Genomic DNA, 12,412 nt, shown 5'->3' with positions numbered 1-12,412 from the left:
GTGTGTTTGTGTGTATGAGGGCGTCAGAATGCATGCAAGCTTTAACAGTCTCATGCACAGTGCACATTTCCCCTTTGTGATCTCTGATAAATACAAACTGGTACGTTCAATGTGAGGGAGGTGTTGCTGTCTTTACATAGGTATAAGGAAGGCAGGTAGCTCTGACATGCGACTGGGAAACATCAAAGACCATAAAATAATGAGTTGATTTATGATTATTTTTAGCTTTTATAGTTCAGGAGACGTTTAAAAGACAAATCAGTGTATATTTGCTTTGTCAGCACTACTTAACATCAGGGAGCAGCTTAGCAAATCTTACAGTAAGACCAAACTGTTTTGATCTTTGAGGCTTTACTGTGGTCGACTTGGATGTCCTTGATTTTTCAGCGTTAATGCTGTAACCACCATGCACAAACATATTACTGTGGAAAGACCAGAATTAGAACAGTTTTGCTCATCATTATAATTTCAAATGATCACAGAGATTCGACCTTGCCAACGGTCAGCGCTGACTCATTATCAGAACACTGACTGCAATATATTCACGTTCGCAGGGGCACTTTGGCATGTAGGTGCGTTAAAGTTGCTTTGTGGCAGTCGGGTCTGTTTTGCTCAGTGTTTACAACAGATGGATCCTTGCTTGTTAGTCATGTTTGCTCCTCTCGGGGGATGTTCTGTCGAAGATGAAGTATCTGAGGGATGATTTCTGCTGAGATGCTGGCCATCACTGAGCAGTCTGTCGCGCAGACACCACCATCGTTTGCATTCTCATATTTTCCCCTTCTTTTTCAGACAGTTTTGAGACGCAATTAGCCATCTGAGATCTCATTAAATACATGACTGAAGGGAAGCATCTGTCACGGCTTTACCTCTCAGATTGAATTGTTTGTTATGTAGTTATTATATGAATCGAGTCCTTGCAGATAGCCAACTATACTCACAATGATGGATCATGAGATAGAAATGATTATCTGTCAAGCTCAATACACGTGCGTACAAGGCAGAGTGAACACGTTGGAGTTATTTAGAAAAACTAGATATTCTTCGTTTATTTTTTATTAATGTAAGATACAGTTGAGTATAGGCCGACATACAGAATAGCTCACTTCAGCAGGAGGAGCAGCATGACCTTTATTTGATACCGTGGTTGATCAAAGGGTGGGAGAAGTAGTAATGCTCTCCACTTGAAGTCGCAATACCACAGCGTAAAAATGTTCCATTATTAAGTAAAAGTCCTTCTTTCAAATGTGCAAAATATATTCAGGAGAAACTACGGATAAACAAAGCGTAGCCTGTAGAACAAATTAAAAGTGAAAGCATTCAATGCATAATGATTTTACAGAAACTGGTGTTTTCAATTTTCATGGTTGATGCATGAATATGTTAGCAGCATGTTGCTGTAGGTGGTTAAAGTGTAATAATACTATAGCAACAACTACATTTGATAAGAATTTAATATCATTTGCAAAGGTTAAATAATAAGCTAGCCTTAAATGTACTTACAGGAAGTAGACGTAAGTCAGTTTGCACCCCAGTGTAATTTACTCAGGTTACAATTATAAATATGTTCACTACATTAAAAATCAATTCGTAATACCTATAATAGTTGTGTTTTATATGAATAATGAACAATGAAACTGCGGAGTGTTTTTACTGTTATACCTGAACTCCAGAAGAAGAAAATATGAATTGGATGATTAATTGGAAAGCTTGTTTCCTTGAGATTTCACAGCAAATGAAGCAGACATGATATCGGAAGCGGATTAAAAGTGTTGAATTTATATTTAATAGCTTTTTACTCTCATTACAGTTATGTTGCTTATTTTGACTGCCATTCCTTTTTTTTCTCCAGTGCATACCTCCACTTCTCCAGGATTTCTTTCACTGACTCCCTACAGATCACATTGTCATCTGTGAACCATGGACACTCCTGCATCCTCATCAGTCAACCTGTCCATCAACATTGCATGGAAGAATATAAGTCTCTTATTTAAAACAAAAAAACAACCAAGGAGTAAAAATACTATTCCTAAGCTTGAAATGTATTTTGTTCCTTTCCTATTTTAAGTCATTTTCTTTTTTTCTTTGTATGTTTTAATTATGTCTTAATTTATTATTTTCATAACTTTATAGTGGTGTGCCCTGTAGGCCATGTCTCCTTTAAAATATAGATTTTAATGACAAGAGACTTGCTGGTTAAACAACAGTTCAGTTCTCTTCTAAACCTCCAATTCATTCCTATTGGATCACAGTACTTCTCTAAAGCTGCTAATATGATAAAGAGGACAAAAGGGTCACAGCAACAGTGAATTGTAGGGTTAAACAGTAGAATAGTAAGTATATCTGCATGTGTGTGAAACAGCAAGCCACATCATCAAACAGCACATTAGGATAAAAACAGCCAGCTGACAACTTCACCTTGCGTGAGAGTGCTGTGACATACAGCACGGTGTCTTTCCTTCCATAAGGTTGCTGGATTATTTTTTAAAGACAGAAAAGAACAACAAATCTGCACCTTGGGTGCTAAATTCAGTTTGCTGACTGCCTGCACTGTAGTTTGTGAGTCTTTTAATGGCTCCCAGAAAGCTTAATGCTGCTGAAACAGTTCTTTCATCCATTTTTCAAAACCCCTGCAGTGTTTATACCAACAAAAACATTTCGTGTTATTGAGTTTCTTTCTGACTTTACTTTGTAAGACTTTAGTCATGTTTACAATGAATTTTCAGTGCCTAGACTGGCTCTGAATTGCCACAGAGATCTGTTTTTTTTTATATATATAATTGTATGGTTCAGTAAAATATTTCTTACTGAATACTGACATCAAATAACATCAAAAGCCACTGTTGAGAAGCAAAGTGCTGCTTTGAGTTGTGTCTCCAATGGCATGAAGAGAAGTCTTCTTACAAAAGAAATTCACATAATTCAATTAGCCTTTCTTTTCCTCTTGGATTCAGGCAGTGCTGCCATTTGGTGTAATCAGAGCTATCTGTCTTCCTGTCTTCCTGGCCTTAAGGCTTTTCCCTATTAGTTTTCCTTAGTAGGGATTGCAACTCACTGTTCTACACCAGAAGTGTATTGGTATTGGCTTCCATGATAAATACAAATTGGCTGTGTGTATTCCTAGTAGAGTCTGGTAATGTAGAATGTCTGGCTGTCTTATTCTAGGGTGATGGTTCGGCCATCACCATTTCCCCCATCAATATTCATTTGTGTGGACGTGACTGCCGATTAATGCCACAACCAGACCATCCTTAAGGGACTGTGTAAGCTCATGTGTGGTCACATATGTGGATGCCAGTGTTGAAAACAGCAGGTGTTACTGTGACCACTTGACACACTGCTGCTTAATGTGCACCATAAAGAAACGTGAGGGAAGCTATTCTGCAGCTATTCGGGTCAAGTATCGCAGGACTGGAGGTTGAAATAAGCGTAGAAATGAATTAGAGGAATCCATTAGGTGAAGCATCTGTGAGATTAAGCCAGATCTCACAACTGGATTTAAAGGATTTAAAGCTGCTGAGAGAAACGTGGTTCATGTGCTTCACCCATGTGCTTTGTTTTGATGGTTGGTTGTATTTTGAAGCACTTCTCAAAGCCCAAAAGATTTGCTTCTCTGCCTGAGTGACTGCCCAAGCTGACCGACCAATCTGGCATCTGCTGCTTTGTGATGGATGGTTTAAAGGGGTGCTCGCTCTTCCCCTCCATCCTGTTTCACTGCGCCCCCATGCTCTTCTTCTTTATGCCACATGTTTTCTATATCAAAATTTCTATTTTAATTTATTTATTTTTGCTTACAGCCAAACTCTATACAGCAAAACCAGATTGTATGACACTGCAGAAAGACTTTAATCTACTTTACATTTAATATTCTGTGTATTTTTTCTACTCTTTCATTAAAGCTGTGCCTTGTTCTTTTTTAAACCGGACTTTTGGGACCCCAGCACACAAATGCAGCAACCTTTCTTACAGAGTATGTGTAATTTCTGCAAAGGCTTCTGGCATGATAGATTAAATAAAACTGATTTAAACTGCCTTGGCTAATTAAATGTGTCGTCCCAGTGACAATATAGCTGGTAAACTGCTTTTTCATTACGGCTCCAGGCATGAGAAAAGCAATGGACCAGCTGCTTTATAGGTCTCCATTTAGGGTCCTCCTTGAGTGTTTTGCACAGACAGAAAACGGACACAGGAAGAGGAAGACGGACGCCCTTCAGCAGCCGCGGACGTGCGCGCACCGCTGGAGGCAGTCAAGCTGCAGACCGGAGCTTTGGCACAACTCTGGCTGCTGTTAGCGGCGGAGAGGAGAAAGGAACGGGAGCTGGGTGGGCATGACATGTGAGCCAAGTCTGCACAGATACACCACATAGCCAAAGTATGTCTGCGGAGGGGCGGGTCGATGCTCCGAGGGTCTTGACTCAGGTGAATGAGAACACAGCTGCAGATTTCTCCTGTTTTTGGCTATTTTGTTTAATTTTCTCATCTCATCGCTGAGAGGAGACCGATGAGGCAGCTGTAGACCTCCCCGTGCCCCACTTCACCCTGATTCAGCCTGGCAAGCGTCAAGGTGCAGCAGCCAGGAGAGAGGGGACAGAGGAAGAGCCGATGTTCAATTAACTATCCGACGAAACGGTGTATAAACGGAGAATAACGTGACAGCATTGCTGAGTGGCCGCAGACTGACAGAAACACAAGGGAGAGGACACTATGTCAAAGGAGACGAGAGTAAAAGGTAAGGAGACACTACATGCCTGGTCTGTGCTAACAGGTTGAAACCTGCGTCTCGTGCTGCTGCTGGATGTTGGCGCGCACAGCCGTGTGCTGCGTGGATGAAGGCGATCCGTAGGAATGCGCTACGGTCAATACAGACCTCTGTGTGAGAAGCGGTCCGGTGGACTGTCCAGCCAAGTCCGTCTTTATATCAGTCAGACGGTTTTGTCTGACTTGCCTGTCTCCGTGTGTCCGTAAAGGTGTCACAGCAGGTCTGCGTCAGATTCTGTGACGCCGCTGCAGGGTCAAATCTGGACAGGTGAGGTGCGAGTGACCTACAGACAGACCCGTGTTACTAAAGGTGAATGGTCACAACATGTATCACATTTTGCATTCGTTACTCTGTCTATAAAGAAACCGTAAATCACAATATAAACATCAAGGACAAAATGCAAAAGAAAGGAAATAATGCAAAGGAGTTCAGCATTGCTAAAAATAGCTCATGCAGCTCATTTGATTGTTAAATTGGATATGTGGAATGTGAAAGAGTGTTGACAGGACAGTATCAGCAAAAGCCTTTGAAGTCCTGACATTTCTGTGGCATAAAAGGTTTATTGTTCACTGGAAAGATGGGTTTGCTGCTCACACTTGCCACCTGTTTGCGTTTGCGCTCTTTCTGCTAATCTGTTAGAAATGAAGTGCTTAAAAGGAGCTGCTATTATTCTCTTTCTATGCACCTGCTGCAGTTTTATAGCTGTAGTGAAAGACCAGGATTTATTTATTTATTTATTTGGTTTTGCTGTGCAAATAAGCCAGACTCCAGTGATATAGTGTCAAACATTAATAAGTGGGTTCACAACCTGGACGCATGATACCATCAGTCCGGGTTGTGATGTTGTGAGTAGTGATACTTTTCTTCTTTCATGCATCTGCTCTGCTGAAAAGCCTGTGAGCGTGTCACCAAATCTCCGGCAGCTTCAGGCTCACAGTGGCCTCTGCGCTCTGACCTTTTACATCAACTGAGAGTGGACGGAAAATTTCCCCGCAGGGATCAATGAAATATCAAATCATTATTACTACAGGTGGTGGCAGAAAGTGTCACAACACAGAGGGGATAATATTTGGCGTGGCTTGGTCTTTAAAGTAGCGATTCCTCTGATTCAAAGTAAAACACCATAAAAGTCACAGGGTGCAGTGACATCCAATGGTGAACATCTCTGAAATAACACAAAGCGGATCCCTATTGTCAGCAAGCTGATTCAGACAAAAATGACCAAACCATTTTAAAATTGTGCACAAAATTCCCACTTCAGTACTTTCCTTACTTTATTTAACTTATTCTGTCTTGTTTTCAGGAAGTGTGCAAAGACACTTTTTATGTGTTTACCATTAGAAAACAGTAGAAATATTTTGGTTTTTCCAGAATGCTCCACAAACAATCAACTGCCACTTCATTACTAATGAACACACACACATTACATCACTATCAACACCATCCTGAACTATTGATACAAGGCAGGATGGATCCATACTGTCATATTGCTTGCCAAATTCTGACCCTATAATCTGAATATCACAGCAGATATTAAACCAGGCAAAGTTTTTCCAGTCTTCTATTGTCTATAGTGTGGTATTCTGCTGCTGTGTCTGCTGCCCATCTGGTTCAGAGAGATGCTCTTCTGCATACCTTTGTTCTAACGAGTGGCTGTTTGAGTTACTCTTACCTTTTTATCAGATGAAAGCAGACTGGCCTTTGTCCTCTGACCTCTGCCATCATTGAGGTATTTTAACCCAGAGAACTGCAGCTTCACTGGATAATTTCAGACCCCACTCTATATACTCTATAAAATCTAGCAACGATAGTGTGAAAAAATCCCAGCACATTATCAGTTTCTAAAATACTCAGACCAGTCTGTTTGGGAATAACAACCATGCCACGTTCAAAGTCATTTAAATCATCTTTCTTCCTTGTTCTGATGTTTGTTTTTGAACTTCAGCAAGTCATCCTGGACAAGTCTACATGCCTAAATGTTGGGGCTTGTGGCTGTGTGATTGGCAGATTGAATATTTGCCTTAACAAGCTGGTGAACTGGCACGCGAAATGAAGTGGCCTGCAAGTGTGTATGAAGTGAAGTCTTGTAACTTGTATGACGATTTACAAGACACAAACTTCTGCGTATAGGTAAAGAAATGTTTGTGACTGAAGAGTCATTGGTCCTTTAAAAATCTGATAATCTGCCCTAAATGATGTCACTTGAAATAAAAATATAGCTTTTATATTTGTGACCCTTAAAAACCTTAGCCACACAATTCTGATGTGAGTTCAATGTTACAGAAAAGCCTGAACCTAGAGAGTAATGATGATCTGAACAAAGACTGACAGCACAGTATATTTAGCATGAAGCATGAGCCAGTAATATCCTGACAGAAATCTGAAACTGAACCAACAAAATAAAAATCCAGTTTATTCTGAAACCCAGGCAAAAGGTACGTGGATTACAATTTGTGTGTTTCTCATTCACTCACCAGTGGCAGAAGAGCTGCCATGCAAGGTGTTCACCTGCCACTGGAAACAAATTTGGGTTCACTATCTCGCCCAAGGATACTTCAACACACGGAAGGGCTGGGGATCAAACCATCAAGGCTGCAGCACAGCCTGCCCCTGAGAGTGAGGTGCAGCCTCTATGGGAAGGAGTTTGTTTTTCACAGAAAGCAAGAGAGTAGTCTTATTTTTAGTAAACAGTCTCAGAAGACAAATTAGCTTCTCTGGATGCACGGAAAGCCATTTTTTTTCTCACCAGCTGTAGCTGGATGTCTTCTCCAGTTAATCTTAATTATATTTCTTTGAGTCTCGCTGTAAAACTCACTAGCTAATGGAAACTACACTGTGCTGCGTTATATTACTTCAGCCTTCTTTATAAAATCATGCAAACCCTGCGATGCTCTGGCAGGCTGGTGGCAGATTAATGGCGATGCGCAGTTTATGTGGGGTTATTGTTAGTACAGCCATATATCAAGCATGCTGTGTATCTGTTTTTATTAAATATCACTTGACCTCAGTTCCCAGTATAACTTGTGAAGTAGAACAGGTCCTATCAAAACATTACTCTTCAAAGCCCCAGCAACATGGACAATGCAGATGTTTTAATTTCATATCTTTCACGTATGTATGCTGATCTTAACTTTGTCATTTTCAATTATAGGAGCCCTGCAGGGGATGAACTTCTCATTTAAAATCATCTCTTGACACACTTGGGAGAAAAATCTTCATTATAATCGAGTGTAGGGTCTATGAAATGTAAGGCAAAGATAATATGGATATGCTCTGTATTCCATCATTAAAGTGTAACAGCAAGTGTGTGTGATCTAAGCTTTCGGTTTGTACTCCCCTTTTCGGCTTTTGCAGAAATATGGCCTCGTGCCCAGATTCACTGACTGTCTAGCAAAACAGATGAGAGCCTCAGTTTTAATCATCCAAACACTGAAAGATAATTAGAGCAGAGTAATAAGGATTTAGGAATTATAAGAGCTGTGTGGAGTAAAGCTTTGGTCCTTAAAATAAAGCAGGTGTGACTCAGAGTGTAAGAAATATTAATGGATTTTTCATTGTGTAGCCATGCTAGCAGAAGGATAGCTAGTGCGACTGTTGGTTAACATTAACAAAGTGTGTGCCATGCAAGTTAACATGTAGAACTGTTTAATACTTAAATGTTGTTCAAACAGGAGCTTTACTGATCTAACAAAATTATTCATAAAGACTGGGGTGATGGTCTTTAACATTGCTTTGCTAAATTTGTCTTGATGGTGTGCATGTGTTTAGCTGCTAGCTGGTTCATGTGTTCAGCTGCTAGCTGAGGGGAGGGGCTGAATCAATGCCTGCCTGTGATTCAGATTCAGGGGTGGTGTGAAGCTGTGTGTCAACTGGAGGAAGCAAAGACTGCACTGTTAGTATCAATACTGTTGCAAATGAGTATCTAATCCAATTTTACTGGTAGCATCTTAACATGCTTCTTATGTTTTTCTTGTTTGTAGCTTGTAGTTGCATTACTGCTACCTTGTGGCAAAAAACCCCAAAACAAACAAACAAGAAATATCATAAACTTTTGATGTCTTTGTAACTTAATGACAATTTAAATGTTAAAAAAAACAAAGTCATCATTTTAGCACAAGGTTTTGTATGACCCTTTGTAGGGCTGCTCGATTATGGCAAAAATGATAATCACGATTATTTTCACTGAAATTGAGATCTCGATTATTTGACGATATTTATTTAACAATAACAATGTATTGAACAATGACTTTAAAAAATAATATAAAATAGTGTGCAAATACTGATAACAGTGCAAATGTTTGCAATATAAGAAATAAATGAAAAATGTAAACATCTATGTTTAGTGAACTTTGCAGTGTTGTTCTGTGGTGCAGCTACGTACAAACTGTGTCTACTTGATCCACGTCTGACTCCGCGAACCCATAATGTTTCCACACCACTGAAGTTTTTTTTTTTTTACCTCTCTTTTCAACCAACGGCAGTCACTCTCCTCTCCAAATAACTTCTGCTTAGCTTTCCGAGCTTCCCCCGGGTCCTCTTAATTGTTGTGACGCGTGTTCGAAATGCAGAGAGGTGCGCTCGATTTGCCCCACGGAGCAGCGCGAGAGTAAAGCACGAGGGAGGTGCTAATAATCAGCTCAGTCATTTTTAATGATCGTTGAAAGCCCAGATCGTAATCGAGATTAAAATTCGATTAATTGAGCAGCCCTAACCCTTTGTGGTTTTTATATGATCATAATAGTGCTACCCTGAAATACAAATGTGTAATGTTTATTTCTGCAAGCAGCTCAACATTACATTTGATAGTTTATTATCTTTTAATGAGACCAGTAATTCAACCAGCTGCCACGGGAATTCACACTTCAGTTTTACACTTGATTGTGCATCCCTGTTTCTGCTTCCACTATAAGCTGAACCTTGGAGCCAGACAGGTACTGTGGTGCCATACCTCTATTAAGAATTTTTTTCGAATCACCGTCGGTCATCTTCGTCACCTCCTCCCTCCCCACAGAGTACAGGCTTACAGATTCCACTGTTTGTCCTCTGTTTGACTTCACTCACTATTCCAAAGCTCAGTGTAAGATTGCACCTTTGAGTTTTTGTATTTCTCAGAGCTGATGAATCTAGATCAGCCAGAAAGCCTTTTCTTTCAGTTGCTGTCCAAATAAAATAAATGGGTAGGCTACCTGGTGTTTTGCTGAGATTTACCGTCAAGCTAAAAATAGAACTGGATGATGCTGGTGAACAGTCTCTCCCCTTTCTTTCTTTCTTTCTTTCTTTCTGCTCCTACTTTTCACTCTCTGCAAAAGGGAATAGGGGGGATGGCAGTATTTTTATGTTAAAATAATTTGTTTTGTGATGTTTCTTCACGGAGAATAGACTGGTGGCACATTTTCTGAAAAAAATTGATTCTGCACTGTCAGTGATTCCCCAAACCCAATTCTTATCACTCACTTTAAGACACGATGAATACTTTATATACTGCATTATACTGCCAGCACCAGCTGTGTATAGTGTTGTCAAACTGGTAAAACGGTCCCCAGACAGCTTGTTTATCAAACAGCAACACAATGTTCTCTGAATTCTACAGAGGCGTGTGCTAATGCATTCAGCCTGTGACCTCTGTTATTTTATTTGATCATACAAAACAGTGTTAATCAGCAAGCACTCCAGCGGGTGGTGAAAGAAGCTGGCAGAATTATTGGAACAAGTCTGCCAGAGATCAGTAATATCTTCCCCACTCGCTGTCTGAGGAGGGTGCACAGTATCCTGCGGGACCAACATCACCCTGCGCGCCACCTTTTCCATCTGCTGCCCTCAGGGAGAAGGTACAGGTCTATACAGGCCAGAACATCCAGACTGGCCAACAGCCTGTATCCACAGGCTGTGAGGCTCCTGAACTCTCTGCCCCCCTCTCACGGACAATAACCATATCCAACTTCTTAATAGCAATGAACTGGTCTGCATTGGTGCATCATATCTTTATTCTCTTCCCCCTCCTGCCCCCCCCCCCCTCTTTCTTAAATAGATAACTATCATATCTGATATCATATCTCACAGTACAATAATATTGAATGGGTTGCATTGTTGTATTTTGTCATGTTTCTCAGGTCTTTGTCTGAATTTCTACGAACATTATTGCTAAGGATTGTCTTATTGCATTGGAGTCACACTGGGTTAAATATGTACACTTGGGTTTTAAGGGGTATTTATTATTTTCTTCTTTTTTTTGGGTTGTATGGAAGCCCCAAACGCAATTTCATTGTTCTTGACAATGACAATAAATAAATAAATACTAAATACTAAATACTAATTTGAATTTAATAGCTGTTTGTCATGGGGAGGCACAGTGGGCTTGTGTCCGGGAGCAGCGATTCACAACGCACAGAGCAGCTAGGCTGCTGCTGCTGTTTGAGGTCACAGAAGAGGCAGTGGCAGGGGACCAGCTCAACTGGAGCACGGCAATAGTTCACTTGTCATCTGTCACAGCCAAAAGTCTTGATGTGGTGTGGAAGGCACAACCTGTGTTTTCTATTTTTCGCTTTGCTGAATCATATTCACAGACTCCAGAAAAGGTTTTTTTAAAGGCACAATTACTCAGCATTATAATGCTGAGCTATTAGCAGAAGCACTTAGTTTAACATCTATCCCGTGTCCTGCCAGTAGGGAACAAAATGTTGCGAGGAAGATGACACCATTCTGGGTTTCTGGTAATTTCCATTGCTCAGGGCTTTAAACACACGGGCCTGAGTTAAATCGCCATTCACGTTGATGAATTGTTTGGCAGCTTTTAAAAGCTGCACTTGATAGTAGAGATGCAGCAATTGCAGTTTTCTTGACTGATTCTGATTTCAGATTTCTTTTCTAAATGTCAGTTGGCAAAGTCAAAACATTCATTGGTTCCTGCATCTCAAAAAGATTTCTCCATTTTTTTTTGTTTGTTTTGTTTTTTTTTGTCACAAACTGAATATTTTTGTGATTTCAAGGCGCAATTGTGACACAGTTTTAGTTTACTTCAGTAAATAAACGTACTGATAAAGCTGCTGCACAGCATCTATCCGATACCAAAAATGTTGGCTTATAAAAACCTTAGCTGCTAAAAAAATTTAGCAGCTAATGAGCTAAACAATATCCGGTGGGAGGTAGAACAGTGTATTTACTAATTGGAAGGTTGGTGGTTCGATCCCCTCCAGTCTACATGCCAAAAGACCCTCCTTGTGCATTCATTGGAGTGCGTCTGCACGTGTGCGAGAATGTAGATAGAAAGCACTTAGATGAAGAAAAAAGTGTTTGGGTGAATGAGAAATGTTTAAAACATGCTGAGTGAGCAGGTAGAGTAGAAAAGTGCTTACCATCATTGTCTCAGGAGATGGTGGTGATCAAAAACTCAGTAAATATGGGTTTACATAAAAAATAATGTAACCATAAACAGGCATTTCTTTGCTAACAGGTTTGTCGCATCAACTTAAAAGGTTGAAAAACTATATTACTTTTGGTTTTACATCTTGTTTCTGCTTCTGCACGTGAGCCAAATTATAAAATATTTTAAACACAACCTAGACAGAACATAATTTATCTTTCGGTCATTTCATTTAATGGTTTGTGTTCTTTGAATTCTGTGTAGAATTTGATTATTGCTTAGTGGTAGTGCAG

The 12,412-nt window shown here is 40.1% G+C and overlaps 1 protein-coding gene across 1 annotated transcript in view; it reads left to right on the top strand.

The window, feature by feature from the left end:
• The first annotated feature begins 4,505 nt into the window (after positions 1-4,505).
• pitpnm3 (PITPNM family member 3) overlaps positions 4,506-12,412 on the top strand; it is a 111,452-nt gene continuing 103,545 nt past the window's right edge. Inside the window, exon 1 of the mRNA XM_085370709.1 lies at positions 4,506-4,729. Coding sequence (XP_085226835.1) covers positions 4,705-4,729 — 25 coding nt within the window. The 5' untranslated portion in view covers positions 4,506-4,704. The remainder of the gene's footprint in view (positions 4,730-12,412) is intronic.

Source organism: Diplotaxodon limnothrissa, linkage group LG14 (assembly GCF_057381915.1).
Source record: "Diplotaxodon limnothrissa isolate DT_005_m linkage group LG14, D_limnothrissa_male_GT1.1, whole genome shotgun sequence".
Classification (NCBI taxonomy): domain Eukaryota; kingdom Metazoa; phylum Chordata; class Actinopteri; order Cichliformes; family Cichlidae; genus Diplotaxodon; species Diplotaxodon limnothrissa.
Note: the sequence above shows the minus strand (reverse complement) of the source record. Positions and strands in the feature narration are given on the sequence as shown.